The sequence below is a fragment of the Drosophila persimilis genome, unplaced genomic scaffold (assembly GCF_003286085.1).
Source record: "Drosophila persimilis strain 14011-0111.01,24,50 unplaced genomic scaffold, DperRS2 tig00000000-arrow-pilon, whole genome shotgun sequence".
NCBI classification, from domain to species: Eukaryota; Metazoa; Arthropoda; class Insecta; order Diptera; family Drosophilidae; genus Drosophila; species Drosophila persimilis.
In genome coordinates, this window is record NW_020825288.1 from 18,761,022 (window position 1) to 18,781,435 (window position 20,414).

Here is a 20,414-nt window from a genome sequence, read left to right on the forward strand (position 1 = left end):
GATTGGATTGAAAAATCAACAAATCTTACGACGACCGATCCCACTACTGTATCCACTAGGGATAAAATCAGTCTTTGTCCGCGCCGATGTACAAAACCTCCAAATATCTTCCAAAAATACAGAAATACGTTGTATTACATATATTTTAAATGAGTTGAGATTTTAATCAAATCGAACTAAAATATTTTGAGAATATATAAGAAAAGAAATAAGTCAAATAATTAAAATGAAACGGGAAATCTTTGTGATTGTTATATACGCATTATATACAGTTGTGTTAAAACATGCTTTTGCTAAGTGTGTTAAAGATTCTCATCCGTCAGATTACATAAATGCAATTTTATATAAAAAAGACGGATCATGCGAATCGGAACTAATTGTCAATATGCACATTAGTCCGAGTTTTGATAAGGAAAATTTGGAAAAGTTTTGGGTACTCGATGAGACGTATGAGATCACAAAACGGTCCAATGTAAAAATGCTATCTCCATATTTGATTGCAGTAAGTCGAGGCGTGCCGATTAGTATGTATCCACTACAATTTGTCAAAGTAAGTACGTGATTTTTTAATTCGAAACAAAATGATAATGTGGTTTTAGTCAATTAAGGAAAAGGACATCGATAAGAAGCCTAACAAAGATGTCAATTATACCATGAATCATGATGATCATGACTCGCAACTACCCAAATTCTTGAACAGATTTAGAAACGAAAAACTTTTACGATGTGAGTAATTTTAGACAGTTTAAATATTTATCAATTGCAGAGAACAAATTATTTTGGCGACACGCGCCCTAATACCCTGGATGGCGCGTAGTCTCCTTTGGTGGTGTTGGCTCTGGCCTTCGTCGTGGCTCCACCGGGATGGATCTTTCGCGTCCGTTTCTTTTCGATTATCGCAACACACACCATTTTCCCCTAGTTTATGGCTTTTATGTTATAATAATAACTTACACGCAAAATCTGCGTTCCTCACATTTTGGGCTTTATGTGGAATAGAGTGTGGAATGGTTCGGAGGGGTTTACTTAAAGCTAAATCTCTATAAAAGACAATTTTCTGAATCTTCTGTGTATTTTGGAATTTGTTTGCTTTTGATATCGGATTATTTGGTTTGTCTAACGACTGAAATTTACATTTGGGGATTTAAAAATTCCCCCACACAAATTGGTTTGCATTGTTTATAGTAGTACTTGGGGCAAAGGAATTTGTGTTACTGATCCTCGTGGGAGTTCAGAAATCACTCTCGAGTCTCGCTCCCGCTGGACCAAGCCAGGCTTCATTCTTATCTTTTTCGGCAGCTTCTCTGCCGCTTCGCTGCTTCGCAGCTTTCGGCTGCCGGCCTTTGCTCGGGGATGGTTTTAGGCGTATTGCCGTCGGCTCTTCGGCAGCATGGGTGTGAGATCGATCGGCTCTCTCTGTTTCCCTCTCTTTTCTGCCATTTCTCTTGGTATTCGTGGCGCTGCTGTTGTGTTGGCCGTTGGTAATCTGGCTTTGGATGCGTGGGTGTGAGAGTGGGAGCGATCGTTGGCTCTCTCTCCTTTTCCCTCTCTTTTGTGCTTTTCTTTTCGTTTCCGTGGTGCGCTGCTGCTGTGTTGCGGTAGGGCCACCGCTGGTGATGATATGGTTGGTTCTTGGTACTGGTTCAGTGTTCTTTTACCCTATAGAAATTAAGACGCCTCGTCGTTTTGGGTTTCCTTAACCTATTTCTTATTATAATTGGGAAGGTATCTACAGAGGGGAGGGTAAATCAAAATTCATGGCATTGTCTTTAGGTGGGTCAAAAATTATAATGAGTATTTATAAGGAAAATCATAAGTTGTCCCTCCAGGGGGTGGTGTTGCTGCCCTTTTGTGAAGGTTGTGCCCTCACAAGCTAGAGCAACGACATTTTGTATCCAGACTTCTGTGATATGTCACTATAACAAGTATATTTCAAAACATCGCTCGCCCACTTCCGCCCCCACAAAGGACGAAAATCTTTGGCAAGTGAGTTCCTTGATCTCAGAGACTATAACAGCTAGAGCAATTAGATTTGGTATCCACACTCCTGTGATATCGGACCAATTTTAAAATTGCACTATTTTTTATATTTTTCGTATCTTCAGACTTTCGTTCTTTGTGGGGGCGGGGCGAAGTTTGCAAAATACACTTGTAGCAGTGACATATCACAGAAGTCTGGATACAAAATATCTTTGCTCTAGCAGAACGTGGACAAAATGACACATAGCCTGAAATATGTTTCTTACATAACAGATCTTTTATTTAAATCGGATATAAGGACTGAGCCTGGAGTATTTGAATTTTCAGGCGCATACGTGTATACACATAAAAATTTCCCGCTGGCTTTTATTTCAATTAACTTATTTATGATTATATATATTATAGTGAAAAGAAACAGCCCGCAAGCCTTTGTGAAAAGTAAATCCGGTATGCCAAAAAAAGAATTAATTCGAAAAAAAAGGGAAAGGGACACAGCATCTTTCCAGCATATATCTGGTTTTAATCAGAATTATAATGGGAATCTGGGACTAGTTCGAATTATTAAAACACCCGATGGAAATGGTAATATTTATTTTATATATTCTATATATATTTGAAAGATGGAAAATATTAATAAGAAATTTCATAGATCTACCAGAGGCTTATACGGACATACCAGACTCTGACTTTAATCAAACAGATCTAAATATGTTGGATAATTCACAAATCCATGAAATGGAAAACAAATGTTCTCAAAAAGGTTACATGGAACCGAATCAAAAAACTGACAGACATAAAATTTTAGAAGGATATACAGATCCTTATGATAAGGTAATTTTAACAAGATTTCACAGGGCTTAACGTATTGATTGCAGCTGAGTTGATGTTACATACGTCTGTCTGAATAAAAACAAGAATGTATAAATAGAAAAAACAGTTGAACATTTATGTGCACATGCTTGATAGATATAAATCAAAGGTTATGTCAGTTAGCTGAATATGTTATACAATAGAAGATGCTTTACCCAATAAATTGTTCATCATTTTAGCAAAGAAAGACATTTCTACTATAGCTAATATAGACAAATCAGCTCAAGACTTAGGAATCTACGAAAATTTCGTAAGTATCACGAACACCCAAGGAACGTAAATAGCAATCGTAGGAATGTTGGAACTTATTACACTCGTTATAGTTGTAATGATTCTAACAATCAAAACCGAAGTACTTCTAGAAATTATTCTAGGATTATTTAATGAATTTAGAAATTTCCTAAACCAGGGCAGTGCACAGAATCCCACTAACTATCAAACCAATCAGACTCAGGCGGGTAGCAGTGCACCGAATCAGCCGGTCAAACGATCAAGGGAATGTCAAAGTGGACAAATGAAAATGGATGTAAATTTTCAGCAGAGTGCCTCGGAAGACACCGAGGAAGACCATATATAGAAATAATAGTAAATAATAAAAAAATTAAGAGGTATCGCGGACTCGGGATCGTCAATATAATAAAGGAAAAATTATACAGATTCTAAAGTCGATAGCGACAACCTCACTGTCCATACCATCAATGGACCCGTCCGTCTGACTAAGAGCATTACACGTAATGCAACCAAAAATTGTCCGACGAAATTAATTTGTGAAAAACTAGTTAATTAGCGGATATATGTTGGCCGACTATTGTGTTGTCATGCCATTATACTAGAACTAGTCAGTCTTGACTCAGCGTTGCTTAGAAAATCACATAAATCACATAAAACAAAGTCAATCCAGAGTAAGAATCGTAGAAAAATAACAGTATTATATTCGAAACATTCGACTGTTTTCTGCTCATTCTTGTTATTTATTTTTAAAAATCTAAATTTTACAGGAGTATATTGCAGATTATCAATTAAACGACGACTATGATGAGACAAATTTCGGACCCGCTATTTCAGAGTAAGATATACATTTTTTTGCCATTTGTTCTTAGTTCTTGGAGAGAGTATTTTTTTTGACCAGACGCTTACAATCCAGAAAAAACTAAAATGGTAGGTTCCATATGAAGAACACACATGAATTCTATATCAATAGAGTAAATATGGCCATGTCGTTCAGGTTGCCTGTCTGCGTGTCAAAACATGTTCTTCAAACTGATGATCCCTTGCAGTGGTTCCGCTACGCCTTTCTCGCGCTTAATTACGTGCTATCTCCCTCGCACACTCTCTCTCGTGCAGTATTGCCTTCTCTGTCTGAGTATCGGGTGTAAATGTAGGGACGCGGCATTTCCGCGGCTCACAACGCTCCCGCTCGTTTTAGATATTTTTCGAAGTTTCGAATTTAATAGGCCAGGTAAAGTCATAATAAATTAATGAGCACGGTTTGAAAATTAAAAAATTTAAATTTTGTATAGGATTTTATTCTATTTAGCACGGTTCAAAATAAGACAACACAAATAAACAAGAAAGAATTTGGTTTTCCAACGTTTCCTAATTTGTGGATGTGTGTAACGTCCAGAAGGAATCGTTTCCGACCCCATATACTTTATATTCTTGATCAGCATCAATAGTTAGGTGTACATTACTGTGTACTATGTACTTTATAGATACTTTTCTCTATGCATTATATGTAATACCCTCCCCAAGAGTAGAACAACAAATTGTTTTTGGTTGTGTAGGTTCAATAAATATGAAATGCAGTTTTCCCTTTAGAAAGAAAATACAAAAGACTATGCCACTGCCGACTAAGGAGAATCTCGTTGGATTTTCAGCAGGTAAGTGATTGATTGTGCCAAAAAAATGGTAATGTAAAAATAAATTTTTACTGTGGCTAGGTATTTTACTTGTGATTGTGGGGTTAGCCTAGTTTGGTAAGTTTTTAGGGTGTTCATTTTGGTAAAGAGGATGAGGTCCTTCTTCCGCCCAGTCACGTATATCCCTGAGAGAGCTAGGAGGAGCTAAGGGTCCATTAGGAGCTAAGGGTCGATTTACCTACAACCGTAATAAGAATGCTTAAGTCATCTGCATACATCTGCTTAATGGTAGAGCAATTTTGGAACTTAGACTTATAGCAAAGACTATACAATACCAAGATGTTGCATGAGGAACAAATTCTTTTTCAATTTTCGTTTGACGCTTCATGGTACGGGCGCGCGGGGCTATTACTTCAATTCTCTTTTACGCTACCTTCGCCTCCGAAATGCTACTCGGCTTCGTCAATGCCTCGGTCAGCGTCGAGTCGGTGTGTCTCGAGAGAAAGAATACAAAAACAAAATATGAATCGTCTGCGTGCCGAAACCGTAGGGCAGCGTGGTCGCTGATGTCTTTGGCGCGGCAGAGTGGGGACTCAGCCGAAATAGTAAAAAAATCATATTCACTAACTAATTTAGCAAGCTGAGACGGCCAAAGGTCCCACTGTGCCGCTCCAAAGACATCGGCGATCCGCGACCACCGCTTCGACGGTGCTGAGGCTCGAGAGTCCAGAATTGCCGAACAGACAAAACCGATGGGCAGCGGGGTCGCGGTAGAGACGAAGTACAGGCGAAAAGGGAATTGAAGCCCCGCGCGCTCCCTCGTGCCGTTGGGGTTCTAATGTTAGGACCCGCCATAGAACAGCTTTTTGGTCGCTCATGCAACATCTTGGTATTGTATAGTCTTTGCTTATAGTAACTACGCTTAGCAGATCTTATACTTTTGTTAACATTTGCTCTTAACTCTTTGTACCTTAAACGGAAGTGGTCCGTTTTATACCGCTTCCATTTACTGTAGAAGACATCTCGGTGATATGTTATTTTTTATCTCGTTGGTAAACCATGGACTTTGTCTTGGCTTGGTGCATTTGGTTTTTAGTGGTATAAATTTGTTGAACAAGAACTGAATACCCGGGCACGTCACAAAAACGTAGATCAACTATTTATTTGTGGCTAACCCATACCAGTACCCCATCATACTATTGTGTATATTGTTTTAATACATATGTATATTAAACATAATTTTTTACAGATAACTTAAATGATGTTAAATATTCAAGTAATAAAGAAAACCATAGTATTCAAAATGAAATTCTTTTAAAATATTATATACCCGATCGTAATCTTATAAAGAATGTTCCTACCATTATGACAAAGCCTTTATCAAGAAGCTCAATTGACCATTATTATAAATCGATTTATTTTCCACAGTCTGAAGATATGAAAATAAACAAACGAAACGCACATTTCATACCAAATCTACAAAACCACAAATGTTTAGCAAATAATGAAAACTATAACTTTAAAAATTTAGATGACAATGATGAAATTCCCTGCGATACTTGTGGCGGAAAAAATAAAAATTCACGAGGTAAATCACAAAATAAATATGATGGCAACTTAACTGTATCAAAAAACCAGTACTACTTTAATCCCTGTCATATTAACTCACAACATGAGGATCGATCTAACGGAAAGCCAATTCGTCAATCATGCGGTTGCTTTCGTAATCCAAATGATTGCAATTGTGAAAAGTCAAAGCTAACCCGTGATCTAAGTACCACATGGTAAGCTATACTTTTAGACTTTATTTGTAAACACCTAGGGAAATGTCTTTTGTAGTTGAAAGTATATACCATTCTCTGCGTGCCGAAATATGTAACAGAGTATAGGACAAGACCTAACTTTGAAATTATCAGCGTTCATTACTCATACTCATTACTTCATAATCGATTAATTAATTTTCTATAAGATTGGCTGATTTTTAAAAGCGTAGTATTACTGCATTATATTTGAAAATCTCAGAATCTCCGAAGAAAATCATTCTGCAGTTTCCCAACCAAGACCAATGGCAAGCTGAATGTGTGGAAATTACAAATAGAGGTACCGTCTTTCATTCGGATCATCGTTCAATGGTTCCAAAGAGCTTAAAAACTATAAAGAACGAAACCCACATGCTAATCTGTTTTTCTGTATCGTGAGAAAGAGTGTGTTTGTCAGAGCAGCTACGGATGTTTGACTCTGCTCGTGAGTCGGGCAGAAACTGAGGTCGACGATCTGACGGACATAGCTACTTTCTAAGTACTTCTTATGTAAACAAAAAATAGATAATTTAGTATATAGTGTTATCAAACACAGAAAGAGTAATCTTACGGTCAAAAAATTGTTTATACTATCTTAATTGTAACTTCGTTGTTCTATATCATATGTTTTGTTTTCTATTTACAGGGAAACAAGCGGCAGTTACTCCGTTTACGATATGAGTACCCCTTTACCTTTCGTTGCAACTAAAATTGATATTTTTAGAAAGCGTCATAATAGGTGGTGGAGGGTTGTCCCAACTGTATTGTAAGTATACCAGTAATCATCGACTTATTATACTGATAATAAAATAATAGAAGTCTTTAGAATATACGCAATACTCAAAGAGTATACAAGTAAATATATTAAATTGGTGCCAACCATAGACAGATTAATTGTTAATGGCACCAGAAAGCTTGTGGTCCCCAGGAAACGTATTTAAGAGAGATTGTTTTTCAGATACATTAAAAAGAAGTGGTAACGTTGCGAGTAGTGAAACTTTTGAAATATTCTTGTAACAGTGACATATCACAGAAGTCCGGATATAAAATGTCGTTGCTCTAAATCTTATAGTCTTTGAGCACTAGGCGCTGATAGGGAGGGACAGACGGACAGACAGACAGGGCTCAATCGACGCCGAGTCGATACTGATCAAGAATATATATACTTTATGGGGTCGAACATGGTCCCAGCAAGAACGGACTATCAAGTTCCAAGGGAAAACACGGAGACTCCATTCAGCACAATTATCCCTCATAGAGACGAATGGCTCGAGGGACTCCCCGGCCCAGACGGGGCCATAAGCATCTTCAAAGCTGGACGGCCAAGCGGCGATCAGATCACTTAACGCGATCTCCTCGAACTCGGCTACTGTGGCGAAGTGCCGAAGATCTCTTCACGAGATGGCTCAGCAATTTGCTATCAGCCGTATATGGGTCCCGGGCCGCTGGGACATCGAGGGCAACTGCATAGCGGACGAGCTGGCCAGATCTGGTACTACGACCCCCCTTCTCCAAGATAAGGAGGATATTTGAATGCCTATGGCCACCTGCAAGCTCATCATAAAAGAGCAGTACATGCGACTAACAGACAACAAGTGGCAAATAGGGCCACGTTGTCGCACAGCTCGGCAAACATGGCCGACCATAGATAAGAAGCCCACCGCAGAGCTTTGTAAACTAGGCAGGGAAAGGTGCAGCGCAGTCATACGTTCCCTCACAGGACACTGGCTAGTAGGCACCCACGCCAGTAGGCTGGGTGCCCCACACAATGATTTCTGCCGCAGCTGCAGAGACGAGGAGGAGACAGCGGAACACCTGTTCTGTTCCTGTCCAGCTCTCAGCAGAAGGAGGCTGCATCACTTGGGCTCCGCCTTTCTGACCGACATCTCGGAGATGTCCACGCTATGTCCCAGAAAGATCGCAAACTTTATAAGAGCATCTGGATGGGACAACTGTTGACATGAAATCTCACTGCAGGGAGGGAATGATCCCAAGCGGTATCACAACGGGCCGAAACCGGCCTAACTGTGCCGGGCTCCGAGCGAGCCTGGCAGCCGCCTCTACCTAACCTAACCTAACCTATGGGGTCGGAAACGATTCCTTCTGGACGTTACACACATCCACTTTCACCACAAATCTAATATACCCCAATATTCATTTTGAGTATCGGGTATAATTAAAAATTGTTGATAGTAAACAAAAGACCGTGTGAAAACCGAATTAGGTCCACTCGTTTTGCGTACGGGTATAAAAATGCCTTTCTCTTTTAGATCAACTGCATAGGTTCTAGCGCGATGATTTTATTTTGTGATAAGTAACCGATGTTAATGTTTAGTAATGGTGTTATTTGCTTACTTTTCTGCGAAAAGAGAGACTGAATGATAGACGAAACTCAACATTATTATTTGTAGACGTCTCCAGACCCCCGGATGGGAGGTACCTCTGTCAGGAGAAAGACTTTCTATCTAGAGTCGAGTATCAAACGACTAATCTTGAATCAATTTTTTGTTTTTGTGGATTAAAAAGTCGTATTCTAAAATACTGATCTGATGGAAAAATCCACAAGGCTACAAAGTCAAAAATTTGTTATTCAAAAAACAAAATCAATAATTAAAACATTCTAAAAAAGTCTCTGTTTAAATTCCTATACATACCCGGAACGAACAAAACAATTTCTAGTGGCTGATTCCTCTGCCTAGAGCATTACATTACGTGCTACAATTTTCATATCTAATCAATAAATTTATCTTTATACAATCGACAGATTAAATAGCTTAACTGGAATATATGCAAACGGAAATCTTTCAATTCTATTTACTACAAATATAGATGTACTACAGATGGAAAAGTCAACACGGCTACATGGTCACAAACTTGTTATTCAAAAAGCAAAATCGATAAATAAAACAGATTCTAAAAGAAGGACACCTATTGAAAACGGTTATATTAATAATTTCAGAAGCGATGTAATTTTTGATGGCGTCAAAAATGTTATACCTAAACATGAACTCAAAAACTTTATAGAAGCTAATATGAGAAAGGAGTCAGAAAAATCCAAAGTTTCAATTAAAAGCATAGAAAACCTTAGAGACTATACAGCTTCGATAACTAAGTTGAAGAAATTTCCAAATAATGAGAAACCCTTGTACTTTAAAATGCTTGAAGGACAATTACCAGGTAATAAGTGTAAATATATGAACAGAATAGAGTTTTTACTCCACGAATCAAACCAAATTTTCCCGATAGAATTAGGGTGTTCCTGCAGCACAAAAAGCATTACAGAGAGCAGATCTCTGAACCTAGCGCAGCATGTTGTTCTTGTTATTGCTTGGTTGCTTCTAACTACGCTCATAATCGCTATATCCCACTTTTCTCTTATAAATCTTTTTTTTTTCTGTGATTATTTGAATCAATCGAGAGTTACGCCTCTGAGTTACGCTCAACACAGGGCTTTAATAATTTTTAATGAATTATGGTTATTATTTATTATTATTATTATATATTTATTTTATTTATGTATATATATTATATTAATAAATATGTAGGTATGTAAGTGGGATTACATATACATTTTTAGTTAAGAGTAATCATATGTTACAAATTTTGATAAGGTTATTCGCCTTCTGTGTTGACCGGATGGGCAAAAGCGCAGTTATCTTTTTGGTCTTTTTTGGTCTTTTTGGTCATGTGGCAGTAGCAGAACTGATTGGATCAGCAGCTGAAGTTTTATTTCTGTTACTAGTCTTTGAAATTTTGTATTTGAATATTACATTTCAATGTGAAGGTTTCAATTTACTCTCTCTTTTATTCAATAATAGTATTACACAATAGCACACGAGTAAGAGTCGGATCTGAAAAAATATAAAATGTACACTTTATTGTATTTCCCTATGAAATTACCCATGATATACTATGATACTGATGATATTTTATATTTATTTTTCATATTAACATGCAAATAGCAATTAGCATGAAAATCAAAATGCCCTTCCGAGAGAATACGCCTTTATTACAAAATCTTTATAAAGTGAAAATATCTAGAGTTATTACTGATACCACGACAAAAGATGCTCTTCAAATTATAGTCGAAATTATTAACAAAGGATTTGAAGCGAAGGAATTTGTTATATATATTTGTAACTGTCAAAAATCAATGGGGATATTAAGTACAATAACTGCTAAGAAAGTACTATTGCCATCTGTTGGTGAATCTGTATCATTTATGTTGCCTTTAATAATTGGCTTAAAGAAAAACATTAAATTTAGTTGCGATGGTAAGCTATTATATTTTTAATATTAATCATTTATTTTCTATTAAAATCTAATGTTTGTACACGGTTTTGCTCCATTTAACACGGTTTAATATAACACAACACAAATTTAAAAAAACACACACAGCTCACAAACAGCTAGAAACAAAACGAAAACAAGAAAGAGCATAAGGAGAATATGTACATATTTGTTTCTCTTTCGTTTTTTTGCGTATTCGATAAATGTCTTTTTTCACACGGTTTTTTTTACATGGTTTTTCTAGGAACCAATCTACCGTGTAAAAACAGAATTAGGTGTATTCGCAAAATTATGAACTAATTTAATTGTTTACTTTTCAGTTGTTGTTAAGACCAATATGGTAAGCGACACTGCGGGAATCCGTCTAAAAACCCTAAAACAGCCCAATGCAAATATGGCCAATGTAGCAAAGAGGTCAATGGATATTAAAATACATTCAAGATGTTTTTGTGTCTGGAGATGTCGCTGCCATTGCCTTGAAAAATTGGAAACTTATATAAATTTCAATGTCTGTGAAAAAATGAACCATAATTCAGAAAATGAGGCCGGGCTTCTCTTGAGTTGCCCACCTGCAGAAGAGCGAAATGATATGTGCATCCTGGAGAGCAGTAACGCCAACAATAATTTAAGATTCTACCATTCTTTTTTTTTTACAATTCTACGTTTAGCTCTTTTTATATTGATACTGCTGTTTTTATTAGGTAAGTCAATAAAGTCAGTCAAAGGCTGCCCGATTGTCAATGACACTACTGTACCCCGAACAACGGGTAATGCGTTTTGTCCGAGGTAATGAAATGTCTATCTAAAGGAATTGTCCGGTTCCTTCCGGATTGTATGTCGGGGGGAACTGGGCAAAGTTATGCCAAGGCGTGCCTGTCTGATAGGCACAGAACGATAGGGGGTGGTTCCAAATCGCAAAATCCCAAATATGCAAAAAATAACATCAACTCAACCCGGAATGGGATATCAACCAAATGGCAGATGTTGGTAGGCGTCCAGTAAAGCGTTGGATAGAGTATCTAGAGAGTTCTCTATGTCCTCTGCAGATTTTACTGAGCCCGGACTCGCGAGCTTCGAAGTAACTGTCTTTTTAAACTTTTCCCAGTTTGCATTCCGGGGCTTCTATAGACTGTTACCTTCGAAGAGTATTTGAAATCGCACTTATATTGGACGTTGACATGCAATGACTGCATCTAACAAGAGGCGATGCAATTACTGCACCGTCAAGTGGCCCGTGTGACACCAGCAGAAGGCTGTTACGCGCGGATCCCAGGCAAAACGCAGCCCTCCTCCCGCCCAACCGACCGAGGGGCGCTGCCGCATGACGCGCGGTGCGTAGCCGAACCAAACGCGAGCATGCAAGAAAGATAGATATTAGACTAACCTTCGAGGAAAATTAGCACTAAACTTATTAAGAAATTAAGCATGCAATAAAATACAAAATACAAATACCACTACAATTACTAATTACTAGAAAGGTGTGTAAGGATTAGTAATTTAATAAGAGGAAGAGAATTAGTGGAGGATATAATATGGTAGAGGGAATTATAGTCCGAGCATAAGACCCTAAACGGTTCATGCAAGGAATAATTCGATCTACAAAGTGGAAGGAACAACGGTATAAAGTTTCTAGTCAGTCTAATAGGAATCGTGAAGTTTATGCGGCTCAACAGATCAGGGCTGTCTATGTCACCCCTGATCAAGTTGTGCATAAATATCACACCAAGCATTTTTCTACGGTTAACTAAGGATGGGAGGTTTACTAATAATAGTCTACTAGAGTAAGATGGGAGTCTTACACCCGCATCCCAGTTAAGGCCCCGCAGAGCAAAGAGTAAAAAGTTTTTCTGTACTGATTCTATACGGTCCTGGTGTACTTTGTACTGAGGGCACCATACACAGGAGCCGTATTCTAAGATCGGACGAACAAGCGAGGTATAGAGAGTCTTTGTTATATAGGGGTCGTCAAATTCCTTTGACCACCTCTTTATAAACCCAAGCACGCCCATGGCCTTATTTACCATGGTAGAAATGTGTTCGGAAAACTTTAACTTGGGATCTAACATAACACCCAGATCATCCACCAGGGTAATTCTCTCAAGAGAACCCCCAAATAGGGTGTAGGGAGCCAACAAAGGGTTAGAACGATGAAATGTAATAACTTTGCATTTCGAGGCATTAAGGTGTAACAAGTTTGCACAACACCATGACTGAAAGCTATTGAGATCGGATTGCAAGCGAGAATGAAATGAAATGTCCTTGTACTGGACACAGAGTTTAACATCATCCGCATACATAAGTACTCGAGAGTATGTTATTACTGAAGGCAAGTCATTAATAAAGAGTGTGAAGAGTAAGGGGCCTAGATGGCTGCCCTGTGGTACTCCCGAAGAAACCTTTACTGGTAAAGAGAGGGAGTTTTTGAAGAGGACTCTTTGAGACCTAGAACAAAGATAGCTAGAAATCCATCTCAGGAGGTTGGAATGGTTTACAGAGTCGAATGCTTTACTAAAGTCGGTGTAAATAACATCCGTCTGTAAGTTACCTTGAAAGCCTTTAATAATGAAAGAGGTAAACTCTAACAAGTTCGTGGTGGTTGATCGCCGCCTTATAAATCCATGCTGAGTTGGAGATATAAGTGACTTGCAGAGATGTTGCAAGTGCGGAGTTAAAACCTTCTCAAACAATTTGGGAATAGCGGATAACTTTGCTATACCTCTATAATTTTTTACATCAGACTTACTACCTTTTTTATGGAGAGGAATTATAAACGATTCCTTCCAGATTGGGGGGAAGCAAGATGAATCAATGGACATGGTGAATAGTTTAAGCAATGGTCCACACAGAGCCTCGGCGCAGTACCTGAGTACACAACCTGGAACCCCGTCTGGACCCGGTGAAAACACCGGCTTAACTAGTCGAAGATCTTGAAGTAGGGAATACTCATTTAACAAGGGACTGAAAATGCCGTTCGACCTCGGTAATCCGTATGGGTACGGTTGACCAGAGTAGCGTTCCTCAGAATAGGTAGTTTGGAAAAACTGGGCAAAAAGATCGGCAATTGCCTGATCATTATTTGCCGACGTATTACAAAATGATAGCGAGGATGGGTGTGCGGACGTTCTACGCTTACTGTTTACGAAGCAGTAAAACTGTTTAGGGTCCTGAGAAAAACGTATCCTGCAACGAGATAGGTAGTTCTTATAGCATTGAGCATTAAGAACTGAAAAGTTTGACCGAGCTATTACATAACGAGAGTGAGAAGTAGGAGAACCCACTTCTTGAAATTTTTTATAAAGTCTTGATTTTAAGTTTTTTAGACTGGATAACTCTTTGGTAAACCAAGGGGGTTTTCCAGATCTAATCGGACAAGAGAGCGGGACACAAGAATCAAAAAATGTGCCAAGAGCATTGTAAAAAATGTTTGTGGCTTTTGTGACATCAGTGCACAAGTACAAAGCGGACCAATCAAAATCCCTAATTAGGTTATTAAGCTTCGCAAACTCGGCTTTACGAAAGCAGCGGACACGTTCAGGTAGTCTACTCGACCGATCCAATACAGTTGGTCCTATGTCTAGCGACACCTCGAAAGTAGGGTGGTAGGCGTCTTCAGGTATAGTGAGCGGAAGGGCTCGGGTTAACAACACTATGGTCGGATCCGATACAAAGCATAGATCAAGCAATCGACCCAAGGAATTTTTCACATGATTGACTTGAGACAAGGACAGGTCAAGCAAGCCGTCAACAAAGTCATGTCGTGACATGGGCACTAGGATACTAGACTCGTTTACCGAAGACCAAACAGTTCCTGGCAAGTTGAAGTCACCAAGAACTATCATACGATCTTTATCAGATAGCGAGGAAGCAACGGCGGTTAAAGCGGACAAGTGCTGCTCATAAATTGAAATATCCGAAGAAGGTGGGATATACGAGCAAGTAATGAATATAGCGAAAGCGGGAAGAATCAGTTTTACACACAGGAATTCCAGTTCCTGTTGAACTTGGACTGTGAAGTGTTCTGACGTGAAGTAAGAGTCCACTGCAATTAGAACCCCTCCTGCACGTCGAGACGAACGGTCCTTTCTAAAAGTTGTGTACCGACCTGCCAAAACCTCGGAACTAAGAATGTCCGGCTTTAACCAGGTTTCAGTAAACACAATAACGTGGGAAGCAAATGCAACACTATCCCGGAAAAGAATGCTGAGCTTACTACGCAAGCCTCTTACATTCTGATAGGTTACTAAAAGAGAAGTTAGTTTTTTGCAAAGGTTGGAGCAAGACGGGAAGTTGAGGAAGAGGAAGTAGAGGTTGAGGGTGGCACGCTGGAAAGATTTGGAAGCGATATGGGGGGCCTATTCTTCTTCTTAGCCTTAAACTCCTTCACCACCAAATGCTCCGGCCAAAATTTGGTGGAGCAAATGGTGTCAAATTGAGTTGGGGAGATGCTTATCTTAAACGACGCTATCTCCCTGGCATAAGAGAAGTTAAATTTCTCCACCTTTAAACCCACGGCTTTTATTTTGCTTTGAATGAAAGCAGTTACATCATTAGATGTGAGGTCAGGGGCCAGCCGTGAAACAAAAACTTGTCGTTTTGGTGGGACTCCCACCAGTGGTTTAGTCACCGCAGGTCTAGTACCTGTGGTGGCAATATCCGGAGGTCCGGAACGTCTATTTACTGGTGGGATCGGGATAGACGGGACAACTAGTGAACTTGCGGACACCACGGACACGGACGCAGCAGACGTACTTGGCTGCACATTCTCCGAGGCGATGAATTCGGCTACCGAATCTGCATCGCCAGCAGCTTTCGTTGCCTTTGGAGTGGCAAACGAGATCAACTGCTGTACACTTGGAGTGGTCGGAGTCAATTTTTCGGCGGCGGACGGCTGAGTGACGGTTGGCACTTGCAGGTCCCGCGGAGTGACCTTTTTGCGCCTCGGAGACTCATTCAGCAGCTTTAAACCGCTAAACTGAGCCTCCATGGCTAGGAGCCGATCGTACTGGTTTTTAAAACCAACGGTCAGCTCCTTAAAGCCACTCCGCGTCTGCCTCATGAAAGCCACCATGTCTTTCTCCACCGCACGGCATGCCTCGCAACTGTAATGCAAGCCATTACGTTTGGCTATGGCATCGCTCACGAGGCCAGAAAATCCCGCGCATTTTGCGTGGACTACGCTGTCGCAGAGCCAGCAGGGGACATTTGGCTGATCGTGAGTGATCTGCTTCTTGCAGGTTTTTTTAGCGCAGACCACAGCGAATTCCATTTTTTTTTATTATTCAAATATTTTATTAAAATCAAAAAAATTAAAAATTTCCAAAACAAATTGGTATCAGACCAATGTGCCAGACAACGCTCAAAGCGGAATTGGTAAGAAAAAAAGAGAGCAGAGTGGAGAGCGGTTATAGCGAGAGCTACTAGATAGAGAGCGCTATTGCTCAGAAAGTTGAAAGAGCGAGAGAGAAAGAACAGTTATTGAGGTTGAGGTGATAGCGAGAGAGTGATAAGACAACAAAAGCTACCAGACGAGAGCGGACTGCAATGCAATACTCACTCACTGCAACAACACAACACAACACAAGCCGACGCCGAAAAATAAAAAGTTAAATAATATTTTAACACAAATCAAAAGGCATGCACTCGCGTAAAAGAATAGGTTTCCAGATTGTTGTCTGGTTAGAAAGTATATTTAGAATTTAATTAGGAAAACTCCGGCTGTTTATTCGAAACAAAAGGAAAAATGCGGAGCGCAAAACAAAAACACGTCTGATCACTACGAAAGAGAACGATATCGGACCGTTTCGTGTCAAAATTTCGCCACACCCCCATCAGCCCCCGCATTGTCGCTCAATGTAGCCACACTGACTATGTATCGAGTATAAATGTAGAGTTGCGGTCTCCGCAGCAACTCACAACGTTCCCCCTCGTTTTTTTATGAAACGTTTCACATAATTATATGTGATTCTGTGTACAAAATCCAGATATCTTCAAAGCCAACGGAATACTTTCCAAAACATTTACAATACACCCATATTAGCGCTGCATGTACGTTAAATAAAAAGAAAACATTAAATAAACAAATAAAACTAAAAGAGTTTGTTGGGTCTAGCAGCTTAAACATCGTAAATTATTGCCAGTGTTGCGGCATAGAAGAAGTGCATTTTGTTGTTGTTACCGCATATGCATATGCAGCAGAATTCTTTCGTCTCCTTATATCTGAATATCTCGTACTCGGCTGAGCAGCGGCCGCTTAATAGCTTAATAGAGTTTATTTATTCCTTAACATTTTTAACTGCTCTTTATTACTTAATGATGTATAATAAAATATAATTTTTTGTTCACAGGCTTTTTAAAAGGTATTTTCGGCTTTTGTGTTCAATCAATAAATCAATTCGGATTTAATACCATTCAGCCGGGAATTATTTTTGAATGCACTTCTAAAACAAGAATTTTTATAGTAAACTGTTTCTTCTTTATATGTATACCATTTGTATTTTGGTGCAAGTGCTTTAGACCAAAGGTTGAAGATTTGATGGCAGCTAGTACCGAATGGTTTTGTAGTCCTCAAGATACCGATGAGAACTCGAAAGGAAGTCAAAAAGTAAGTTAGAAATTGTATTATAAATAAATAAAGTTTGTGTTATTATTTATATTATTCTCAACAAAATAACTCCAGTTATATGTATCTATACCTACTAGTATAAACATTGCTGAAAGGGAGGGGAAATGGTACGCGAATAGCAGTGCGTATTGTCGAGAACGCTTAGGCAATCGCCGGAAAGCGCTTCGGGAACCTACCGGTGTACACATTACGACAAGGGGTGGAAATCTTGAGGGATACCGGCAAGTATTACCGAGAATGCCTATGCAACAGCCGCACTGTGGACAAATTATGCTACATTGTATAAAAGCTTCATAATAATGTCTTAAAGTTTAACCGTGTTACCGGTGCATATTTTCCTATATAAAATTCTCAATTTGTATTAATTTTTGTATCGATAAAGTACTTTATTTTACTATTTATTTCATTTTAAACTAAACCTAAATTATAAAAAATTTAAATAACATTTTTTTTTTCTGAAAGTTGGTTGGATTTTTTTGTTTCTGCACGTTTTCATATTCCTGTATTTTTTTAATCTTTGTTTCTCGCTTCCTGGGCTTCCTCTGACATCTCTCCAGTTTTTCCATCAGTGCAATCACAAATTAATATAGCATTTAAAGGTCTAAATTAATTGCCATCTCACCCAGTGTCATCGACCACATAAGTTATCCATACATATATACACGGGCCTCGCCTGCATATTCGGTAGTGCACATAGCTGTTGGCATGCGCTTCTCTTTTCGGTCATCTTCCCGCAAGAAACGTTTCTTACACCGGCCGCCTTTGTATATAAGGTTTGTACATAGCTGTTCGCTTGCTGTGCTCGGTTATTGTTGTCTATTGCTCGTGTTACTCTTTGCGATCATCTTCTCGCTAGAGACGATCGTCGCTGCTAACGATATTCCAATATGACCAGTTAGCAAAACAGGGTGTCTTTTTTGAAGCTAAAGTCAACGGAATTATGGGAAAAGATGAAAAGGTTAGTTACCGCTTGGCAGAATGAGTCGTCGGACTGTGATTACTACATGCTCGTGGTAAAGCAAGAGCAAGTCGAGAAGTTGATCGGCAAATTTAAGATGTTTCACGGCGTGCTTGAGGAATCGGATCGAAGCGAAATTCACAGTGGATTGTGTGACATTTTTGAGACACTTGGCTTAGAGTAGCGGCCGCATGCCGCTTTATTCTACCTTGGCTGGCAATTTCTACCTCCCTGCCTCCTATACAATTGCCGACGCTTAGCTGCGGGTATGCGAACTGGATTCAATGTTTGCCACCATCATCGACAGCCATCCGGACTTAACAAACATAGAAAAGCTCCAGCATTTGCGTTCCAGTCTGCGGGATTCGGCATTGGAGACTGTTCGGTCGCTGGAAATCTTAGATGGCAATTATGCTGTGGCACTAGATTGGCACTAGTTGGAAAACAGGTTCAATAATCGACGATTGGTCTTTCAGGCACACATCAATGAGATCTTGGCGCTCCAGGCTGTGGAACCTGGGTCAGTGGATAAGCTTCGGCAGCTTTCAGACAGGTCCAATTCACATATGCGCGTGCTCCAGGGCTTCCGACTGGCTTGAAGAGGACTGACCGACTGCCTGACCGAAGGGTCGAAGCAGTGGATTATAAGAAGTAAGAACGTTACTTATGTGTCTGCGTGTATGCACTGAGAGCGTGCATACGTGCTCAGGGTTGAGCGCGATAATAGAAAGCTTAAGAGATACGATTTTGATGTTACTTAAGAGCTATTAACGGCTGCTGCTCCGAACAATTGCATCTGGTCAAAATCTATTCATAATAGGAATTTCCTCAAAAAAAAAAAACGGAATATAAGCCATGAGTTTTCGAAGATAGATTTGATACCTGGCTGTATTTTCGAAAGTGAAATCATCCCTTTCTTAATATAGTCTATGGGCTCAGTTTACCAACATTAATCACACATACCCCTACGTGGTAAGGCCCTTACGTGCGTTTATCTCACAGGTACAAACTCTAAACTTCAAATTTTGCTTTGAAATAATTGGTCAGAGCAACAACAACTTGCGTTTTCGTGCAAAAAGCTGACGCAGCGCGATTTTGGTATCGATACTTCGGTTGTTAAGCCTAACAAAGGCTTTCTTCCGCGAACTACACTGAAATGTGGCATCCGCACTACATTTTTACAAAAAATTGGGAAAATTTTTTCCATCTAACAATGAAAAGGAAACGTTTGGGCTGAAAACGCAAAAGTAAATGAAAACAGGAGCCTGCCTGGCTGAAAACTTTGACCTTCACGAACAGCCTCAAAACTATTACCAAAAGTACATTTTATTAAGGTTAAGTTAGGCTGTTTTCATCTATCAGTCATTTAACTGATATTGGACAAATAAAAATTTACTCTTATATAGATTGAACTTAAATATTACTTCTCTTTCTTTATATTTCAGGAAAATGAATGTAATTGCAAACGCCGTATTTATGCTGGCTATGAGGAAACTGACCATAACAATACCATAAGTGTTCTGCGTGCACTAATGCCAGTACACGAAAATTTTTTATTTAAAGATGAAAAACAAGACGATGATGAGAGTACAGCATATATCTTAGAGGTATTGGAAGAGAGCAAAAATTCTTTGAGTAAATTAGTACGATTATAAATAAAATGGAATTCTTCCGAATAAAATAATCTTTAATTCTGAACTATTGCAAAATAAAAAGACAAAACAAGAAGACAGCGGAGTCTGGTGATAACATGACGAGGATCCAATTGCATCCCCACCTTGTTTTTATTATGATTGTCATTGATTTTTCAAATTTATGTTGTCTGAGATAAGTAATTGATATGGCCATCTTTATGAATGTAATTTACTGTTGAGTGTATTTTTATACCCGACACTCCGATAAGATTTTATCATATTGCTGTAAATTATAGTAATAGCAAGAAGTATGCCTTTCTGACCCTGTAAAGAATATTTATGAACGTCGCGGCAGTGTTTAAGAGATTTTAAAGTCCTCGAGAATTGAGGTATCTTTCGCAT

General features: G+C 39.1%; 1 protein-coding gene across 1 annotated transcript; it reads left to right on the forward strand.

Annotated features, from left to right (window-relative positions):
- The first annotated feature begins 284 nt into the window (after window positions 1-284).
- On the forward strand, window positions 285-20,033 carry LOC113565732. The gene is made up of 12 exons (XM_026988740.1): window positions 285-297; window positions 354-550; window positions 600-726; window positions 6,241-6,493; window positions 7,155-7,274; window positions 9,273-9,373; window positions 10,471-10,782; window positions 11,119-11,499; window positions 17,143-17,399; window positions 17,475-17,679; window positions 19,356-19,363; window positions 19,824-20,033. The coding sequence occupies exons 1-12, from the start codon at window positions 285-287 to the stop codon at window positions 20,031-20,033; spliced, it is 2,184 nt and encodes a 727-aa protein (XP_026844541.1).
- Window positions 20,034-20,414: the final 381 nt, after the last annotated feature.